At 43.9% G+C, this 22,788-nt stretch overlaps 1 protein-coding gene across 1 annotated transcript in view; it reads left to right on the forward strand.

Annotated features, from left to right (window-relative positions):
* The window catches only part of Ccdc146 (coiled-coil domain containing 146), a 158,306-nt gene that overhangs the window by 84,182 nt on the left and 51,336 nt on the right, over positions 1-22,788 (forward strand). The window contains exons 3-4 of the mRNA XM_052721116.1: positions 15,224-15,306; positions 17,585-17,794. Coding sequence (XP_052577076.1) covers positions 15,224-15,306; positions 17,585-17,794 — 293 coding nt within the window. The remainder of the gene's footprint in view (positions 1-15,223; positions 15,307-17,584; positions 17,795-22,788) is intronic.

Consider the following 22,788-nt stretch of genomic DNA (forward strand, 5'->3'; position numbering starts at 1 on the left):
ATTTTAAAGGGGATGGGTGAGCGGATGGATGGGGGGATGGGTGGTTTCAATACCAAATATCTACATGGTCCATAAAAATAACAAAATGATAGAAATGGCCTGAGACTTAGTACACGGCACATATGTTGAACAAAAGGAGCAGATGGTACTCCTTATAAACGGGCAGCCTCATCTAGTACCCACTGTTAGTTTTTCGGCTGCGTTGTGTGCTTACCCTGCAAGGAAATGCCACGAAACACGACAGAATCCGCTAACAAGAGTTTTATTAAAGGGACAGAGAGTGAACAGGCCTGCGGGAAACACGTGTGTGGAGAAGAAGGAGGAACCGGGAACATGGCGCCAGATTTTAAAGGCTGGGCATGGACAGATCAGCGTCACTACTACACGCAAGCGCGTAGATCACATGGCCACGTTGCGCGCTTACGTGGCTAGTGGGACGTCATGGATCTTGGTCACGCGAGATGCCCTGACCCGGAAATGGCTATCTGGACCTGGACCTAGCTAGGCGGAAGTGTCCGCCAGGCATATGCAGACACGCCTGACCGTGGGGGCTTGTTGTAAATCTTTCACCCACAAGGTCAGTTTCTTTTAAATAGCAGTTGTTTGGTACAATATTGAAATGTGAACCCACTGTCATCAAATTTAATAAAATTTTCACATACAGCTGAAAACTCAGGTTTTGATGGCAAAGTCTAAAAATTTTTTAATGTTGACAGTTAATTTTCTCGTTTTTCAAAAATACCATGCACATTAAAAATACATGCACTGGCTGAGGAGATGGTTTAATCATCAGCAAAGTACTTGCTACACAGCATGAGGACCTGAGTTCAGATCCCCAGCACCTACATAAAAAGTGGGGTGTGGCATAGAGCATACCTACAACCCCAGCACAGGAGAGGGGGACAGGAAGACCCTTGGGGCACACCGGCCAGCCACTCTAGCCCAATTGGTGAGCTCTGGGTCAGTGAGAGACTCTGTCTCAAAAACTAAGGTGGAAAATGATTTAGGAAGACACAGGTGTCAACCTCTGATCTACACACACACACACTCACACACACACTCACATACACACTCACATACACACACACACACACACACACACACACACACACACACACACACACACTCCCAGTGTGTTTATACTGTTGGCTGCTAGTTTGTAATCTCTGGCATAAATCATAGCATTATGACATGGATTTAGGTCTACCTTAAATATTTTGAAAGTTATAGATGCTGTTTTACTTTATTTTTTATATGGAAATTTATAAATAGTTAATTTATCCTTAAACTTACAAGCAGTTTGTAGTAACTGGAAATATGTTACTTCCTTGAAGTGAGGCTATTTATGTTTGCCAGAAAACACATCAACATTTTTTGTAATAGTCAACTTAGTGAACTAGAAACAGATGTCTTTGGAGAAGTGTTCACTAGACTCTATTTAAATTTTTCATTTATTTTTATTACTTTGTTTTTGAAAGTTGCTATTAAATAAGGAAAGCTATGCTTATCTTAGTGATATGATACAGTTTTCTCTGCTTTTTCAAAAACTAAGACAAACTAAATAACTAGGTCTCTACCATAAAAACTAAATTTCTTGGAAAACTGTGTTAATTTTTTAATATCCATGCTTTTCCAGGGACATTCCAGGATAATCTGTTACATAATTGCCAAGGATTATAGCCATTTTTGGTCACAAGTTAATTGTAGTGTTTTAAGAAATTTATTAGGCAGCTAACTGGTTCATATTAGTGCAGTAAAAAGTTTTTAACTTTATAACATCCATTGAGTTAGTAAAGATTCATTTTTATTTCGCCTTCTACCCCGACCCCAGGAGTGTTTATATGAATAGAAACATTCAGCGATTGCCTTTTTTTTTTCTTGTTTGGTCCACTGGTCTACTGAAGTTGTTTGTTTTAATTAACTCTTAGTCATATGGCCCGGAGGTAGATCATGTTGAGTTGAGGACTTTTCCTGGGGGCAAGTTGTCAGGACAAAACATTTGGTAAGTTTTTATTCAAAGGCTCTTCCATTCTGAACTATGGAGAGAGTATACAGTCTACGTATAATCAACTAATCCATAATTGATATCAAGCTGATAGCCTTTTTTTCCTTTGCATACAAACATGCACACACACACACACACACACACACACACACACACACACCCTCAATGATCATTTTGGCCCAACTCACATGTGTATATGGAAAGAGAAAGCCACACATTGTGACTTCCTTCAGGTATGCTTGACCCCTCCAGCCATCTCACAACCCCTAAGCATTCCAACAGACTCTGTGGACATGTGCTGAGCATGCACTATGGGTCCTAGATGGTATATGATCCCTGCCTTCTCAGAGCTTCTCCTGTAGATGAATTTCTAAACAGTCTTATTAAATAAGAAACACAGAGCCAAATATAGGGGTAAAAGTCATAGAGATCAGAGAAATAGAAATAACCGTAGCTCACCATGCCGCGGTAGCCTCCCAAGAGAACCAGCTTCTTCCTGTCCTACCTGTGCCTTTATTGCCTTGCTGTTCTGCCTTCTCATTGGCTCTTAACCCAGCCACCTCACTTCCTCATCACTGCCTGTTTGTACAAACCTCCAGGTCTCTATGGTTGGTACTGGGATTAAAGGCTTGGCTGTGTCCTTGAACACACAGACTCTGCCTGCCATATGATCGGATTAAGGGCGTGTGCCACCACCCCCTGACTTTTGTTTATGGCTGGCTATCTATGTCCTCTAATCTCCAGGCAAACTTTATTTATTAACATACAAATAAAACATCACCACATTTCAGCACAAATAAAATATCACCACATTCCCCTCTGATGAGCATGGATTCTGTACAATGGGATAAGAGCTCTCACTGAGAATATATGTGGTATGTAGGCCTCATCTCTCACACATTTTCAGAACTTTAGTGTCAGGCTGTATTCTAAAATAGCAGATACTAAATAAACAAATGTGCCAAATCCATTCCCACCCATTCACCCACCCAACCCCTTTAAAATGCCATTCAACTGATTGAAAAGAAGGCCCAGCTTCTAAACTGGTGTGGGAGCTTTGGGGAGGCCATTCCTTGGGCCTGTCCTTGTCTCCTTGCTCACTGTTAGACCTGCCCGAGGATCAGGCTGTATGAGTGTGTCTCCCCAGGCTTCAGATCTAACACTTCATACTTGCAGAGATTTTTTTGTTGCTTTTCAGGGGTTCTACAAATGACTAAAACATCTGTAGAACCCCTAAAAAGCCTCACGCTGGGGCCATGAGTTCAGGCCCCTGCTTATGTGGCAAATACAGTGAAGAAAACCAAACAGCTTCTCTATAGTAGCATAAGCTAACAAAAGCTGAAATTGAGAAGAAAATTCCATTCACAGTAGATTCAAAACAAACAAGATACCTGAGAATAAATTTAATTAAAATAAATTGCTCATCCAAATAATGCCAGGATGTAAAACCCCTTACCAGCTCCAGCAAGAAGGGAACTCACAGGCCCCCAGGTTCCATTTTATGGTATCAGTGTAGAAACTGAAGCTGCAGCTTTGAGGGTTTTGTTCTTTATAATGAGCATGCCTATGCCTAGCAGAGATTTTTGTTCTTTTTAAAGAGTGTGCCTGCGGTTAGCAGTTAAAGGCATCATTGTCCATCCCAGTCTGCCTTCTGGGAGGGGAAGTGAGGGTATTCCAAGTTGTCTTCCAGGCCAAACTCCCTCTGGGTAAAAGCATCTTCCAAATTTGAAGGTGGGCAGCAGAAGACCTAGACTTCCTTTCTTGTGTGGGGCACCTCTGCCCTCCCCTGGGCCCTCTCAGCCTAGAACTGGAATACACAGACTGACAGACAGTGGAGAGAGGAGGGACTCTCAGCGCACAAAGGGGTTCTGAAAGCCGGGCACCCAGGCTGCTCCACAGCACAGGAAGCAACCACATTCAGAGATACAGTCTGTTTTTCTCGGGCTCATCCGTGTTTACAGGACAGCCCCAGCATAGTCTGGCAGTGGCCTTCATCTGAACAGCAAAGTGAATGAACAGCCAGCTGTGCGCATCTTCACACATTTGTGTCCTTCCACGAGCAGCGCTCAGGTCAGCCAGAGAGCACTGGCTGTCCTGCAAGATTTTGCTGCCCACATCACTCAAGGCCTTTGCAGGTGCAGAGGAGTGGAAGCCCCAGTGTGTGCAGGACTCAAAGCTGATTGGCCAGAGTCGCATAAACAGAATTCCTCCTGGGACGTCTGTTGTCGCCTGCCTCTGCCCTGCTCTTCTGTGGCTTTGTTTTAATCTAACTCTGTTTCCCGAATTGACCTTCTGTGATCTGACATGATGTGATTGTTTTTGGTGATGTGAGACCCTTTGAGTTCTCTGCTGATAACCATTTGGTTCATGCTGTGAAGGTTTTCAAGAAGCATCTTGGTTGTCTCCTGTTCTGCCTCTCAGGGCCACTGCTCCTGCTGTCATCCCTCCCAAGGACCCTGGGGGGTGGTATGGGTCTTTCAAACAGCTTCTATACACTAGCAATAACCTACCCACAAATGAAATTAAGAAGAAAGTCCCATCCATAATAGATTAAAATACCTGGAAATAAATTTAATAAAAATAAATGACTTGTCCAGTCCAATCCAATGGAATTGTTAGAATCCCAAATAATTACAATTTAACCAGGACAGTTGTGGCAGCTTAAAGGATGCAGCACGTATTGGCATGTGTGTGCTTAGATATGCATTCAATGAATTTTGCTGTGTGTTTCCCTTTACATGAGTTTCATCTAACTGTGAGACCATGCATATAGCTAGGCACCTAAACTATTCAATGTCCATCGCGTTTGATACCTTAATGCCTGGGAGGTCCTGTTTGTCTCTTCTCTCTCCCCCTCACATTCCTGTGGCGGGCCACCAAAGGAGAAACCAGACAGCTGGGTGAACACAGTCCAGGCTCTCTTCCTTCTGTGAGCCTTGCCAGCCACAAAGAAGGAAAAAAAGAAGCCTGGGCAAGCCGGCCAGTTTGTTCCCACATCTCTGCTTTCCTTGTTCCATTTTAGGTCAAACTCTGTTCTCTGTTTCTCCTCTCACATCTGCCTTCTGTGACAGAGAAGTTGGAATAAAAGCAAATGGATGAACCCAAGATCTCCCAAGTATATTGCTGGTTTTAAGAAAAACTTAAGTCAATAACAGTTTAATCAAAATCAGTGAGAAGTTACAAGATACCAAACTGTGCTCGAAGTCAAGGATGAGAACAGTGAGGTTCCTGCTGTCATGAAGGCGGGCCCCGCCTGAGACATGGTTGAAATCTTGCTAACAGTGGCTAAGGTGTACTTTCACCGGTGTGCCTGAACGTGTAGGAACAGTGGAGAGAAAGAAGGGATTTTGCCTGGAAGTTTTACCTAAAGGGAGTCATAGATTGTGGCCACTGAGATTGATTCATTTACTTTTTTAGCTGCCTGTTTCCTGAGACAGGGTCTCATGCAGACTAGGCTGGCCTTGAACTCCTGATCGTTCTGTCTCCATCTTCCAAGTGCTTGGGATTCCAGGCATGTGTCTTGGCTTGACTCCTGGGATATTTGAAGAGTGTGGAGAGTAAAAAAGAGAGAAGAAATCACAGAGGAGAGAATCCAACAGTTTGGAGACTGTACTGATTTCTGTTACTGCCATAACAAATCACCACACATTTGTGGCTTAAACACAGTTTTACCATCGTGGAACTCTGAAGGTCATAAGTCCAACTTATGACCAAAATTGGATCATTTCTCAGGCTGTGTTCTTTAAGGGAGGCATGGGGGAGTCTTTGGCCTCTCGTACTATTTGGCTCCATGTTTGGAGTAAAGGCCTGCCTACTTTCCAAATTTTCCTTCTTCCTTCCTTTTCATCTTTCTAACCTGGTCAGGAAAGATTGTCTGCTGCTGAAAACTCTGGTGAGGAGATTGGGCGCACTTGTATAATCCACAGTACCCCTCTATGTCAGGGTCCATGTTCTTAATCTGCAGAATTCTCTTGGTCCTGGAAAGTAACAAACATACATGTTCCAGAATTAAGACATGGACATCTTGGTGGGAGCATTAATGTACCTAATACAGGAACTGTTTTGTGGGGCTGAAATGGCCAGTGGACATTAGAGACGGAGGAGAGGAGTTTGGATGAATGGTAGCTGTTGGTAATGAAGGCCCAGGACACCATGTGATAGAACCGGGCTGCATCCTGAAGCCAATTAAAGCAGGGTGAGAGCTATGTTGGCTGGTAGCCTGTAGGACAGACTCAAGGTAGTTAAGACCTAAAGCAGAGAAAGTTGGTTATTGCCAACATCTCAATGAGAAGTAAGGAGATTTGTGCGTGCCACACCGTAGATTGTCCATTCTATGAAGCTATCTAGAAGAACATAATTCAACAGACTCTATAGAAGAAATGTCCTTAACACCAGATGGCATTGTTTTCTATAGGGTGAGGGCCAAATCCTGAGGAACACCAACTTTTAAAGTAAGGGCCACTGAAGGAAACAAGAGTAGCACAACCCCTATGCCCAAGGCTTAGGAACATCCAGGAAGAGGCAGTGGAAAGATTGTAAGAGTCAGAAGACTGGGAGGACTGCAGTGAGACAGTGTCTTCTGGACACGCAGGGATGTTGCATCCATGAGCCCTCAACCAAAAGGCTGCCTGCACAAGACCATACCGTCAGCATTTCAGCATGAGTTGGGGGGGAAGGCCCATGAGGCACCATTCCTAGTTGAGGTGCTACAGGTAGTCAATGGCTCTGAGGAAGGGAGCATCAGTTTTCATCAGGAACAAGCCCCCAGCAGGTTGTCCGTGCCCAGTGGCCAGCCCTACACCCATGTGCATATCGGCAACACTGATTGGACTCAGTGGGTTATATATGAAGAGTATATGACTTTGAGAAAGGGATGTGGGGAGACATAGGAGGAGTTGGTGAGGCAGGGAGAGGCAGATATAATCAAAATGCATTGTGTTTATATATGAAATTCTCAAAATAAAAATCTATCCACTCCCCCGCCCCAAATTTCTAGACATGCAAAATAGCAAGAAAATTTTGCCTATCACAAGAAAAAGTATCCAATGGGAGAGACCTAGATGTAGTACTGATAGCTAAGGACTTTAGAACCACTATTATAAATGTTTTATATATTGGGGAAAAGGGAGAAGAAAGCCTACATAGAACAAGGGAAGCAGAATTTTTTAAAATTCCCAAATCAAATTTGTGAAGACAAACATCCAGTCTCGGAATGAAGAAGTCACTGAACAGAATCAGCAAATATGACTCGGAGGAAAAGGTGAGTGAAGATCAGTAGCAGGTTCTGTCCCAATCCAACCCTGTAAAGTCGAGATGAATGGAACCAGACGAATGAGGAGTCCCAGTCAGGCTACTGGCGTGCTGAGCAGACGGTATGTCCTGTGTGTGGAAGGAGAGAGACCGGGGCAAGGGAGCGGAAGGGGCGAAAAACGGGAGAAAAGGTTCACTATGTGGGAGTCGAACATCTGCAGGGGTGGGTCTTGTTTGCTTCCATGTGAGAACAGTGAACAGATTTGTGGGTTGAGGATAATGATAATAAAATGGCTATCTTTGATTCAGCCTTGATTTGTGAACCAAAATACTAGATAGTATGTGGTATCTTCATCCATTCAGTCTTGGCCTTTGTCATCTTGTAAGATGGGGACTGCCCCAGTGTGCTTTCTGTTGCTGTGATAAACAGCATGACCACAAGCACCTTGGGGGTGGGAAGGGTTTATTTCACCTTACAGTTTACAATTCATCATAAAGGGAAATCAGGGCAAGAATTGAAGATAGGAGCCTGGAGGCAGGAAAAGAAGCAGAACGCGTGGAGAACTGCTTGCTGGCTGGTTCAGCTATATTTCTGACACAGTGCAGCCTACCTCCATAGGGACTGGTACCACCCACTGGGCTATACCCGCCTATATCAATTAGCACAGGTCAGTCGGATCCTAGCAAGTTCCTCAGTTGAGGTTCTCTCTTCCCAGGTACCTCTAGGTTTGTGTCAAGTTGACAGAGACAGGAGGACTATTTTTTCCTGTCTTTTACAGCTGAATAAACTGAGTTATGGACTGACTAAATTTTCCACATTACATATTTTAAAAGTAACAGAGCTGGAATCCAAGCCAAAGCCCATGTGCTATGTATGTGGTGCTGAACCAACATGAAGGGAGAGGTTATTAAGGTGAGGCAGGTGCCCTAGCTGATGGCTTCATGCTCAGGAAGATCGGGGTCATGTGACAGCACAGGGAGATAGATTGGACTTGACCAAGAAAAAATCGGGTAATCAGTGAGGAGTGGACAGCGGTAAACCTGTTGATGCAGAGGTGAGTTCAGGTCGGTGGGGAAACTGGAAGCTGATACAGTTAATGTCTAGTTAGAAACGTCAAACACGGGGTAGGGAAGCAGTGTAACTGAGGGCAGACATGCTTTTGGGAATCGCTTCAAATGTCTGTGCTACTGATTTCTAGCCACGAAAGAGAGATGAGCAGGAGAGGTGTAGGAGTGGAAAGATGTACACTTTAGCACCATCCAGAAGCATGCTAGGCATTTCTAAAGGAAGCCAGACACTGTCAGCAAGGCCAGAACACTGTGGACACACCCGGGTTCCTGTGCACACCCACACAAACTCTAATTGTTTCCTCATGCCGACCCCCTTTCAGATAAGGTCACTTGGTACAAGATCTTACTGAGCTGTTACTTTCCTTGGAATGTTCTAACATTTTGAATTTTTTCCATATTATTCCATGTCATCCACGAATCATGAACTCTCGTTAAACTTTTAGCTACAGAGTAAATGTTTCCTTCAGGTCACAATTACCAAATAGGCAGTTCAGTAACACAAGCGCCTATTGTGAAGTCATGTTTGTGAACTCGTGACATTCTATCTAACCTTTCATGTGTGTACTCTCTAACAGTTTAGCATTGGCCTTCGAGTTGTATTTCTTTGATTCTGCATTTTTAAAACATGACACACTTGGTTTCTGGACCTACTTGTGCTGTGCAGTGTGAAAATACAACCATTTTTTTCCACATCTGATACTGTGCATGAATAAAACATTTTTATCCACTAGAACTGAGTCCAAAGTTCCTAGCCACGGATGGAGCACCTTAAAGAAACAGTCTGCAACTTCACAGAAAAGGAAGCTTTGCTGAGTATAAGCATCCACTTTATGGCTTATTTATTCTGTGTGTGTGTGCACACGTGTACACAGATGCATGTGAAGACCATAGTTCTGTGTGTCTCAGACTCCTCGGCGCTGGGATTACAGGTGCATGCATGTGGCTTTTTCCATTGAAACTCAAGTCTTCATACTTGTTTGCCATGAACTTTATTGAGTGAGCCTTCTCCTCAGCCCTGACAGCTTAATTTGAAGGAAGCAAATATCTTTTTCATACTGTGATTGTCTTCTTTATAAAAGAGATTTGTTTTCAGTAGGGGAGATGGAAAAAGTTTTCTTTCTTCTTGGACACCTGTGACTTTAACTTTTGATTTACACAGAAACTACAAAGACAAATGAAATATTTTGTCCACTGAGCTTTTATGAGTTCATAAGGTACCAAGGACCAGTGGAGAGATAAAGATGGCTAAGAGGCAAACCTCTCTAGCCCTCCTGCTTTGTCTGTGGCCATAAAACCTGCCAACATGCATCCTTGGCCCACCTGCCATTAGGCTCCCGACAGCTTGCTGCCAAGGATAGCCCTGTGTTCAGAGGATACAAGCAAGCTCTGTCAGAGCTGTAATCCAAGGATAGCCCTGTGTTCAGAGGACACAGGCAAGCTCTGTCAGAGCTGTAATCCAGCTGTCTCCTCTCAGATCTGACCCACCTTGCTCCAGCTTGAAATTCTGCTCTAAGTCCCATTGCTTATAGCAATCATGTCTAGCATATTTTAATAGCCTTTAATTATTAAAAATGTAGCTGTGCATTGAAAGAAAGAAAGAAAGAAAGAAAGAAAGAAAGAAAGAAAGAAGGGAAGAAGGGGAAGGAGGGACAGACAGACAGACAGAGACACAGAGAGAGACAGAGACAGAGAGAATGAATACAGGCAAACAGAAACAGAAATAGGAAAGTGGTACAGACTTACAACCCAGAGACCATTTCAGCATCTTGGTTTGGGCTCTGCCATACACTCAAATGTAAAATCAGATCCTGTTCCACGTGAAGAACTTACCTTCCAGCTAAGATGTCTCGGCTTCACTTTGTGCCCCCCCCCCCCCCACACACACACACACCAGGCCTGAAATCAGCCATTTTCTTGACATTTACTTGCTTCTTTTAGTGGAAGTAACATTAAAGAATAGGTTATGGATGTTAGGAAGAACTTGTTGCTAACGTGGCGTTGATACTAGCTAGACCTTGTTAATGTACAAAGTTAGGATTTAAAACTAATAGTAATATATTTGTACTTGATTTTTTATTAAACTGTACTAATTTCTTGGGCTTTTACAGTTACACATCTTTCTTCCATATTGGAAATCTTGAATTCTCACTTGTGTTTTTGTTTTACTGAGTCAGAATACACATAGCATGAAATGTACTCCAGTGAATTTTAGTATATGTACACAGTTGTATTATCAGCAGGTTCTAATTTTAAAATATTTCCACTATACCAAAAATAAATAATCTTTCTTTATACACTACTCCTCTTGGCTGCCATATCTACACAATCACTAAATCTGTTTTGTTTGAGTAGATTTGCCTGTGCAAGACAAACACAGAATGTAGCTTTTTGTGTCTGAGGATTCATGATTTTAATGAGTGCAAGCTCATCGTTCCTGTAACAAGTGTCAGGACCCCTTTCCTTTTAAACTGTAGAATAATACTACATTGTATGGATGTTCATTTTGTTTTCCCATTCATTCATCAATTGATGGGTGTAAGTGTTTATAAAGGTCTTTTTACGTTTTGTATGTAGAATATTTGTCTACATGTTTATGTGTACACCACATGTGTGCAGCACCCACAGAGGCCAGAAACCAATGTTGGGGTTCCAGGAACTGGGGTTAAAGCTTGTTGTGTGTGATATAGGAGGAGCTAGGAACTGAATCTGAGTCCTCTCACAAAAGCAGCAGGTGTTTTTAACAGCTGAGACATCTTCCCAGCCCCTAAATTGTTTCTCCTAAAACTGCTATGAACGATGCTGCTGTAAACATTTGTGTCCAAGTTTTTACATGAGCCTGTGTTTTCCGTTTGCTTGGGCACACTTTCACTCTTTCCTGTGCTTTTGAGTTTCTGTCTGATAGCATGACCTTTCCAGCCTGGAGAACCGCATTTCTTGTGCAGCAGATCTCCTATAATTATTCTCTCTACTGTGGGTTATCTTGGCATGCCTTTGTGCTCCCTTTACTTTTGATAGAGAGCTCAGTCGATCAATGGTTGCTTTCTTTCTTTTTTAAAATCACTCTGACTATGCCATCTCTACTATTCACTGGCTTCTGTTGTGAGAAGTCACCCGTTCACAATGAGTTACATTTAAATTTGTTGCTTTTCTTGTTGCTTTCAAGACTTTCCTCTTTATCCTTTGACTTTTAGTAGCCTCATGAAGTGTGTGGATGTATCAGTGTCCACTGTAATTCTTCAGGGCCCTTTTCTGTCTCTACTGGTATCACAGAGTTCTCAGCCTCCTCCTGTAGCCCTTGTGGTATCTATCATTGTTGACATATCCAGGGCAAGGACATGTGAAATCAAAGGCTGTATTATATTTAAGGTGGCACTTGAATATATGCTAAGATGTTTAGGGTAGTGAGGAAAGAGCCTCCAAAAGCCTGTTAACCACATTTCACCTATTGGTTTAAAAAACAAGGGCTATGAGTATTGGTATCCAGCTGAGCCCTCATGAAAGACCCCCAACACTTTCACAAGGCTCTGGTTCATGATGTGTTTAACATTTTCTATCATGGCTTAGATTAAAAAGACCATGAAGCCTATCTATGTGGACTCAGACTCTTGTGTTTTGCCAGTGATTTCATTCACTAGCTAAAGAGCATAAACATTACTGAGCACCAATGACATGCTTGGAACTCTTTGGTGAGGAATACAGTGAAGAACAAGGCAATCCAGGCTCCTTCCTTATGAGACTTACACACTAGTCAGGGAAGACAAAAATCAATCACACAAATGTATTACAGATCATAGTGTGTTACATTTGATCAAATACAGAGTTCTGGAAGCAGGAGGATTGGTAAGTCGAGTGCCTTTCATAAAGCAGTATTTAGACCAAGGTATAAGAAAGAGTTGGAGTGAAGAAAGGGAGTGAAAAATGGTCAAAGAGACACCGTGGAGAAGGAACTAGATCTGTGAGGCAGTGATGGTCTGAATGAAAATGGCCCCTGGAGGCACTTATCTTTGCATGCTTAGTCGCCAATTGATGAACTGTTTGGAAAGGATTAGGAGGTGTGACCTTGTTGGAGGAGGTGTGTCATTAGGACTTGGCTTCTAGGATTCAAAAGTCCATGCCAGACCTAGTCTGTCTCTCTGTCTCTGTCTCTCTTTCTGTTTCTCTGTCTGTCTGTCTGTCTGTCTCTTGCCTGCTGCCTGTGGATCAGGATATAAAGCTCTCAACTACTGCTATAGCACCAGGCCTGTCTGCTTCCCACCATAATAATGGTGGACTCACCTTCTGAAACTGTAAGCAAGGCTCCAATTAAATATTTTCCTTTATAAGAGTTGCCATGGTCATGGTGTCTCTTCACAGCAATAGAACCATAACTAATACAGAAATTATGGAAATTAAAGGCAGCCAGTGTGCCAGAAGACTAGAAGCTTGAAAAGATGCTGAGAAACAGCCTGGAAGAAAAGCAGGGCCATGTAGGGCCTCCAGGTCTTGAATCCCATGGGTCTTGAATTTTATTCTGTGTGCTGGCTAGTCAACTTATAACTTATGTCAACTTGACACAAACTAGAGTCATCCGAGAGGAAGTAACCCCAACTGAGAAAATGCTTTTGGTAGGTCAGCCTGTAGGGCAGTGGTTCTCAACCTTCCTAATGCTTTGACCCTTTAGTGCAGTTCCTCATGTTGTGGTGACCCCCAACCATAAAATCATTTTTGCTGCTACTTCATAACTGTAATTTTGCTACTGTTATGAATCATAATGTAAATATCTGTGTTTTCCAATGGTTTTAGGCAACCCCTGTGAAGGGGTCATTCTACCCCTCAAGGGGTTGTAACCCACAGGTTGAGAACTGCTGCTTTAGGGCATTTTAAACTAGTTATTGAAGGGGGAGGGCCCAACCCATTATGGAAGTTATCACCCCTGGGCTGGTGGTCCTGGATTTTATATGAAATAATGCTGAGCAAGCCAGTTAGCAGCACACTCCATGGCCTCTGCATCAGCTCCTGCCCCCAGGTTCCTGTCCTGCTTGAGTTCCTGCCCTGACTTCCCTCAGTGATGGACTATTACCCCGAAATGTAAGCTGAACTACAGACCCCCACATTGCTTTTGGTCATGATATTTTATCACAGCAATAGAAAACCAACTAAGACATTCTACATGGTTTTGAGCACCCAGCACAACATGACTTTGTTTAACTTTTGAAAAGAATGACTATGAAAGATAATCAGGTGGGATCCCTGAGTGGGACCAGGAGAGGGAGAGCAAGAGGAAGAAGAGGCAAGTAAAAGGTTTTGTAGTCATCCAACTAAGAGATGGTGTGACTTGGCCTAGTAGAATAAGGAAAGAGGAAAGTGGGTGGATTGAAAAACATAAATCTTTAGTTGTACTCTATGGTACTAAATTATTAACATCTATAATTCAATCACCAAATTTCTCATTCTGTTATGATTTTAACAAGATAAAGCATTAGTAATTGATAATATATTATGATATTTATTAACTAATTATTCCTCTTCTCAGAGAGTAAATCAGATATGTTTTATCAGAAATAAAAAAGAACAAATAGAGCTCATGGAAGAGGGGGATGAAGAATTGTAGGAGCCAGAGGAGGGGAGGACACCAGGAGAACATGGCCCACAGAATCAACTAAGCAGGGCTTGCAGAGACTGAAATAGCAATCATACGGCCTGCATGAGTCTGCACTAGGTCCTCTGTGTGTGTGTGTGTGTATATATATATAATGGTTGTTTAGCTTGGGGTTTTTGTGGGACTCCTGACAGTGGGAATGTTGCCAAAACTGACTCTTTTGCCTGCTCTTGGGACCTTTTCTTCCTACTGGGTTGCCTTGCCCAGCCTTGATATGGGTTTGTACCTAGTCTTGTTGCATCTTGTTATGTTGGGTGAGGAGCAGTGGATCTGGGGAAAAGGAGGGATGGGGGAGGGATGGAGGGAGGGAAGGCTGTGGTCGGGATGTGTTGTATTGAGAGAAGAATAAATAAAAAGAAAGAGAAAGGGAAGGAAAGGGAGGGAGGGAGGAAGGAAGGAAGGAAGGAAGGAAGGAAGGAAGGAAGGAAGGAAGGAAGGAAGGAAAGAAAGAAAGAAATGGGGGAGGGAAAAGAAGGGAAGGGACCTATCTGCAGAAATAGGAGAAAAGTTAACACTCAAGTGATTTATGTGTGTTCACAGAAATTGTAAAAGAAGATATGCTGTTAGCTTTAACAAGAGAGTTTGTGGGATTACTACATGAAAACACACTATTTTTTATACTTGTTTATTTATATATACATGCACATGTAGACATTAAAAAACAGCTTGCAGGAAAAAAAGGAACAAATGATACCCCATTATATAGATAGTAAACTTTACCTTCAAGGACATTAGGCAAGGGATGTGACTTTGGATTATTTTTTAAACTGGACTATAGAAGTGTAAGTCCTGATGGTTTTAACCAAAACCCTGGAGAGGTTCTTTTGCTAAGCTTCAGTTTCAGATGTTAGGGCATTTCTGAGAATGGAGTGACTGGTGGATGACCCTTTCTCAGAAGATGCACAGTGGTTATCTTTTCTCAACTTACAGGTGGCTGTCCTGGTAGTCCACACTATTCAAAATGATTGCTTAGCCCAGAAATAATTTTTAGAATAAGAAGATATTTAATTCTTTGTGTTTCTGGATAAAGAAATCATAGCCTAGAGAAGTTTAAAGACCTGTCCAGGAGCAAAGTGCTTACAAGAGGCAGACTGGGGCTACTGTGAATGCCCAGCAGCTGACGAAAGTGCCACACAGCTGCACATGTAACCGTTCTAATGCTTAGCTGGAAGATTTTAGAAGAACACATGAGACCTTTTACCTCCTCCATAGGCATAAGGACAGTGACGGCTAACAGAAACCTATGTTCTCTTTACTAGTTGCATTCTATGGGAAAGCTTCCTGGAACCAGAATGGCAGAGTTGAAAGCCAAGTACACCTTGCTGCACGACACGGTGGTGAGGTATGCTATCCGCCAGTGCAGAGACACCTTCTGTCGTCTCCTTGTTTCCCACGTATAATGAATGGGACTTCTCTTAACTTTTGTTCCCTCCAAATGTGGAGTCTGAGGCAAGGATCAGAGTTCAGGTGGCTTTAGAGATGATTAGGGAAGTGATACTGAAAAGGAAGAATCCAGATGGGGTGGGGTCATCTGTGGTTCATGTTGTGGGCAGCAGGGGCCCAGTCTTAGGGATTTACTGACTGAGTATTTGGAACAATCTTAGCTCTGCCACCAAGAAGTGCCAAAGGCAGGGTATTTGCCCGCTTGTTTCCATCCCTCCTTAAGAATTGCTCCTGGAGAAGTTAGCTCTTGAACTTCCAGATGACAAGCATGTGCGTAGGGCCAGGAGTTCTCAGGCAGAGGGACCTGGGTGCTGATTTATGTGTGGTGACTATCTATTGAAGACACTTTGGAGAAGAGGGTCTGGTGGAACACTGAAAGCATGTGCATTCCTGCAGGACCCCTCCCCAGCTGTCACTCAGAAGTATAGATTCTGTGACAGCTCAGACTTGGACCTAAGACTTCCATCTGTACTGCTCACTACCTCCTCCTATCCCAGCCTACTCTCTGCAGCTAAGTCCAGGCCAGCAGACTAGGTGTCCACAGAATAAGTCAGCAGCTTTGCCCAGAGTCTATTTGCCACTGGGAATTGAAGCCATCTGAGGAACTCTTATCTACTCAGTAACAACTAACAGTGGTATCTTCTGCTTCCAGGTTGTGTTGTGAAAGAGTCACTTCCCTTCTGCTAGTCACATTTTATCTCATCTTTACTCCTTACTTCCTTCTCTACCCATTACAAAACCCACCACTCTGTCTCAAGCCCACAGGGAAGCATGAAGAAGCAGACTCTATACTTTCGCTCTTGAGGCTGCAGGCAGGCAGATATGGGTTGGAGGTACTGAACTGACATTGACTGAGTTTTCCACGAAGACTACATCGGAAGTTAAACTCTCTTTTATTGACACTGTATGTCAATTTGTGTACACAAGCATTTGTGTAAACTGCACTTACATTCTGACTGGGAGCTAACTGCTGAACTGCCTCCTTTCTGTGTGAAAGAGCACTGTGGCCTGATCCAACACTGACAGCTCATGCCAGATGAACAGCAAGCTTGTTAACATACAAGAACCCTGAAGCGTAAGAGAATAACTCCCATGTCCATTCCTGGAAATTGGAGGTGTTCACATCAGCATCACTCTGCTTGCTCTCTGGCACCTACCGTAGTTACTGGAACGTATTATGTTCCAATAAATGTGTGGCTGGATGCCACTGAACACATGACACAGTAAAGCCTGGGAACGTGGGGGGAGCCAGTCACCTCATCTGAGACAGGCTCGACCGGGTTATGGGGCATCTCTGCAAATGAGCGAAACCCAGAGGCTTTCCTTGGTAAGGAAACGTGATGGAGTACACACATAGGGAGTGCTGGGTTTAAAACCGAAAACGGCAAAGGCTTGCCTCTCAATTCAGGGTGGGGGTCGCTAATGTGAGGGCATCTGGACAGATAAGTCATGTCTAGTGGAAGTTGAGCCAGTGCTAGCTCGTAGCATGCATGAGTTCTAGAATATTCTTGGGGATATTTCAAGTATACTTTCTGTGTCTATCCAGATCTGCCTGTAGCAGAGGTGTAACCACTTCACTAGACAGCCCACAGAATACAACTGGGGATGTAGGAATCCTCCTTTCTGTGATGTTTAAGTCTAGTTCTAGACAAGCATCAGGGTAGAATTCAAAACTCATTAATTAATGTCCATAATTTTATAGGAGAATGTTCCTGGTTTCCCAGTAGTGGTCATTAGAGGAGTGCTTGATGTCTTAGGGTTGAAGATCTTGGTGTAGTCACATTCAGAAAAGTAAAGACACCAAGAAAAACAGGTTGCTGGGGCTGTTGAGGGGCCTGCTTTCCTCTCTTCACTTCCCCTTCCTTGGAAGTCCTGGTCTTCCTTCAGAGTCAGAGGGGATATCCTGTTCCCTTGGAATCACGTGCTTTCTCCGTGGTCCCCAGTGTCTGGATCTAGACACCTCTGGAGGTACTCGTGACCAGACCCTGCACTGGCTGAGTATATCCCGTCTCCCTGCTAGAGGGTGAGCAGCCTCATTCATTACAGCGCTGAGACTTGGCCCTGGAATGGGGACCAGCTGTGACATGCTCCCACCCTACCCCCAAACCCTCTCAGGAATAAGGGGGGTCCTGAGGATGTGCACTCCCTCTCTGTCAATGTCTTTTCCTGTAACCCAGCACACAAGAGTCAGAGGTGCAGCTGCTGCAGAATGCCAAGAACTTCACAGAGCAGATCCAGCAGCAACTGGTCCGCCTGCAGCAAGCGGATGACTTCCCCAACGTCTTCTCCACTGAGGTCTGCAAACTGAGGGAGCAACTGCTCAAGTACCAGAATGAATATGCCGCAGTGCAAGAAAGGGAGTACCACAACCAGTACAGGCTGAACAGGTGAGTTCCCAGCGCCTGGAGCTGGTTCCACAGCGGTGTGGTGCGGGCCCACTGGGTGAGGTCCACAGCGGTGCGGGCCCACTGGGTGAGGTCCACAGCGGTGCGGGCCCACTGGGTGAGGTCCACAGAGGTGCGGGCCCACTGGGTGAGGTCCACAGCGGTGCGGGCCCACTGGGTGAGGTCCACAGCGGTGCGGGCCCACTGGGTGAGGTCCACAGAGGTGCGGGCCCACTGGGTGAGGTCCACAGAGGTGCGGGCCCACTGGGTGAGGTCCACAGAGGTGCAGGCCGACTAGGTGAGGTCCACAGAGGTGCAGGCTGACTAGGTGAGGTCCACAGAGGTGCAGGCTGTTTGCACATGACGAGTTAAGTTGGGAAGGTGTTCAGGTACAAGAAGGATGACCTAATAACTACAACCCCCCCCCCCCCAGTTTCCCCTTGATTCCCAGCACTAAAAGATCACACAAGTGCTGCAAAAATAAGTCTGGTGACAGAAATCCCTGCCGTGTTTTCTGAGTGTCAGGGACTCCAGAGCTTTGGAGGCTGCTGCCAAAAAACACACTACACAGAGCAAGGAACTTGGTGGCCTCTTTTGCTCCCCTGTCCTTCATCTGCGCTCTCTCTCTCTCTCTCTCTCTCTCTCTCTCTCTCTCTCGCTCTCGCTCTCGCTCTCGCTCTCGCTCTCGCTCTCGCTCTCTCTCTTGCTCTCTCTCTCTCTCGCTCTCTCTCGCTCTCTCTCGCTCTCTCTCTCTCTCGCTCTCGCTCTCTCTCTCGCTCTCTCTCGCTCTCTCTCGCTCTCTCGCTCTCTCGCTCTCTCTCGCTCTCTCTCGCTCTCTCTCGCTCTCTCGCTCTCTCGCTCTCTCTCCCTCTCCTCTCTGCCTGTGGTTCCTGACATCATGTTGCCTGGCACCCAGGTCACATCTCCCTCACTTCTTTCTTCTAACACAGCAGGAACAGAACCGTGTATTCAACCTTTGTCCTGTCACCAAAGAAAAAGTTTCACAGATTCTTTCTCTTACTCAGGACTCACTTAGTGAAGCCAAGCAGGTACTGGCAGGAGGGGAACCCATTTCCCTGCCTCTCCTGTTCCCTGTGGAAGTTCAGCATGTCCCTCTGTCTAGGGCTGCATGTGATTGTAGTTTTGAGGTGTGGTGTGCTGTGCCTGGGTCCTGGGAAAAAGCCAAACCTGTCCTCCTCGACTCTGTTACCATTTAAGGTGGGAGGGCTTTGGCATTTTTAGCAGTCTGTAGAATTCAGACAGTGCAAATATAATTCAACTCTGCCCAGAGACGACAAATGCCTGAGCGGCCTCTGGAAAACCATGTGGCCCCTGGGTCTTGAGATCTTCCCTTGTGGCTTATTTTTTTTCAGCTGAAGAATAGATAAAGAAGGCAGTTTAATGAAGAGAATTCTATTCAGAGAGAAGAAAAGCCAGGCAGCTTTTTCCATGTGTCTTTCAGTCTAAAGTCATTTCAGACTCTCCAGAGAGCTATAAAAAGAAAGAAAGCCCAGCTATTTCTGTAAGCACTCACTCTTTCAGCTGAAAACAATAACGAAATTAAAACAATTGGTGGTTGTTCATTAGTGTTGCAAATAGGAATTCGTGACATTTTGTGAAAGGGTATGAAGCACATAAGTCAGCTGATCTTTAAATTGTTTAAAATTTCCAAGTATTCTTGCCAAGAAAGAAGAAGGGACAGGGTGGGGGGAGAACTCTTGCCTTTTAGGTATAGACAGGCAAATTGTTCACCAAGCTCCACAGGATAGGAAAGGGACAGTGTGTGGCGACTTACACCAAATGAGAACAATCAAAAGCATGGGACACTTTACACTGAGCAGATTCCCTATATCCTATCCTCAAATATCAAGAGCTCAGGAATTAATACACTCATTTTTATAAAAATTCATTTTGCTACCAAAGGGATTCCAGGGAGGAATAATGGGTTTTGCATTTCATTGCCTTCACACGTTTGATATTCCATGGTACAGAAATAAATCCACTCAGTACTCCCAGAGGGGAAAGTAGGGATTTCCATCCACTGATAAAAATAAATGAAGCCAATGAGAGAAAGCTATTCATCCAAATATACAGACGATATTTGTCAGTACAGCACAGTAAACGCTCATTGTATCCAGTGCCTAAGTAATAGAAGCCCAAGTTGTCAACACCCTCCACCCCAGCGTCTTCAGGAACTTCTGAATCACTGGTGACTGGCAAGAACATCATCAAGTTCCTTTTAATTTGGCTGGTCTCCTGTTTGCTGCTGCCATTGCCTCTCTCTCCCCCTCCCCTTCCTCCCAGAGATCTGCCTCTCCCCCCCTCCTCCTCCTCCCAGAGATCTGCCTCTCTCCCCACTCCTCCTCCTAGAGATCTGCCTCTGCCTCCAAGGTAAATTAAACTAAAGGCATGGGCCACCACACCCAGCAACTTCTGTTGTCACACAAAATAAGGTTTTTAATAGATGCTAATGGTCTGTAAAATTATTTGATTAGTTAACAACTGAACATGTGTTCCACAGTTTTAGTTTAGGGCTCATACTCACTGATAATCTCTTGATAAATATACACCTCAACAAGAAAATGTAGAACATATTTAAGTGAGCTAAGTAAATATAGATTAAATAATGAAGTAGTTAGATACATACTCAGGGAACTTATTTTTTCACCAAGGAAGTCATTATTTTTCTGAAAGCTTTCTCTGATAAAGGCTTTTCCATATTCTCTTCAGTCTTTGCCTTTCCTGTTACGTTTTCATGGTTTCCCTGTTTTCCACTAATTCCCAAAATTTGGGCAGCAAGTATATTGTGTCTCTTGGGCTAACTCTGACATATTCTGTCAAGCCTTGGTCAGCTGGGGAACAAGGCTGTGGTTAGTGTCATCTGTCATGGTGTGGACATAGAGAGTGGTGACACTCCTGCTGAGCATGTGCAGGGATGTCCTCATTGACTCTCGGGAACTGGTTCTTCTAATCCCTGTTGCTGCCCACATAGGCTCTTTACACATTTTCTGTTCTTGGTCCAATAAAGACATCAAAGTAGAAACCCAGGAATGAACCCATCAGTAAGAATGTGATACAGGAATGTTGGGGTGTCTTCCAGAGTGCTCGAGCCTCTTGCTTTTTGGTGAGCTCAGCGCAGAAGTCAGGGTGCCAGGAGCTCCTGGCCACATGAACTTTCAATGCATCAGCAGCCTGTGGGTTTTTGTCTCACAATTCGAAGATTAAATTCATAGATTCACAGGTGGGAACTTAAGATGGACAGAGCAGAGCTCTTGTGTAGCAGGAGGCTCCCCGGAACTAGGAGGCCACCAAGCTGCCAGTCTGGAGGCTTTTTAAAGGATTTATGCAGACCTGGGGTGAGGTACATTCGTGATCTGCTGGAAACCATGTTGATGGGATCCTGGCTGCCACCAACTGCTATGAGGAGGGAAGCTTCTTTTGTATCGATGGGAGACATTGTGTGCCAACCTCCCCCCTCCCTTCCAAAAGAAAAAGAAACAGTCCAGACATGAAGCTACTGAAGAGAGTCCTTAAAAGTTCTGTTAGTGATGCTGAAGTGTCGCTCTTCACAGTTGGTGGCTTCTGGCAGGGGTGGGGCAGGGAGATCTCAGTTGTCTTTAAGGGTCTGGCCACTGGGAGTGTGACCATGCTCCAGTGAGTGTATGGGCAACACAAATTGGACTTGGTGTTCTTTTTCTTTTCTTTTTTGGGGGGTTTGGATGGGTACAAGGGTGGGAGGATGGGCTTAGAAGGAATGGGAAGCAAGTGTGATCAGGTTACGTTGTATGAAATCCCCAAATAATTAATAAAAATATTATGTTTGGAAGTTTTTTTAAAAAGTACCTTATACCATTCAAACAAAAAATAAAACAAAAACATTTGATCTCAAAGTTAGTCTTAGCCCTGGCTGCATGCTAGACTAATCCAAAGATTCCCTCAAGATCAATCAGTCTGTGCTTGAACACCCCAAGGCCTGGCCTCTCACAGCGACCCACTCCAGCTTTGGAAAGCCCCCACAGTGAGATGATTGTGGGACCAGTTCAGAAACCTGCTTTTGCACTCCGGCCTGCCGTCCTTCCGTGGGTGGTTGCCCTCACCACGACTGCGCTGTTGGGCTCCCCACTTCGTCCCTGAGCTTGTGCACCTTAGGACCATAAAATTCCATGACATGGTTTCTGTCAGGGCTGTTTTGATGCTGAATGAGCTTTAATCCTAAAGAGCTTTGATGCAGAAGCCTCCTTCAGTGGAGAAGCTGAGAAAAAAATCAGATTGAAATTTGAATATGAGTGTAAAAGGTTAAGAGTTAATATATACCATAATGTATGGCATATATTATCATACCAAAAAGAGTCTTGTCCTAGTAATGCCATGCAAAAATGAAAATCTAAAAGAAGAAAGATGGATGAAATATACTTTTTTCAACATTGTGACATTATTTATAAATGTGAAAATTTAGAAGTCTTCTGAATTTTTGAAAAATGGTAGAGTCTTTCAGCATATTGCACTCCAGAGGTGCCTGGCACCAAAAAGCTCTGGAGTCTCTGACTGGACCTGGGAAAGAATACTTACGTCCATTTCTTCATTTGTACAACAAATATAAAACCATTATAGCAAGACTGTGGAGTGTAGAAATGTGTGTGAAGATTCCTGCACATAGTAGACCCAGTGTGTGGTAAATAATATTTAGAATTATTTTATTGTATTACTTAATCCCAATAGAAACCCTTGAAAATAATTATTCAATTACTAGTTGTGGGATCTGTTTAGCAACTAGGAAAGCATTATAGTAACTCATATAAAAATAAACTCAGCCATGCCTACATAGTTAATATAATTTTACTAAGGGTATATGGAAAAATGAAATGACCATCCATGGGGTGAGACATGAAGGTTATGATCTTTGAGAACAGAAGCATATACCTCTTAAAGGAAATAAAAGTCCATGCTTCTCAATGGGGTAATTCCATAGTAGAAATACAGTTAGTTTTAACAGCCCT

Source organism: Peromyscus californicus, unplaced genomic scaffold, assembly GCF_007827085.1.
Source record: "Peromyscus californicus insignis strain IS unplaced genomic scaffold, ASM782708v3 Scaffold_6__1_contigs__length_162567912, whole genome shotgun sequence".
Taxonomy (NCBI): Eukaryota; Metazoa; Chordata; class Mammalia; order Rodentia; family Cricetidae; genus Peromyscus; species Peromyscus californicus.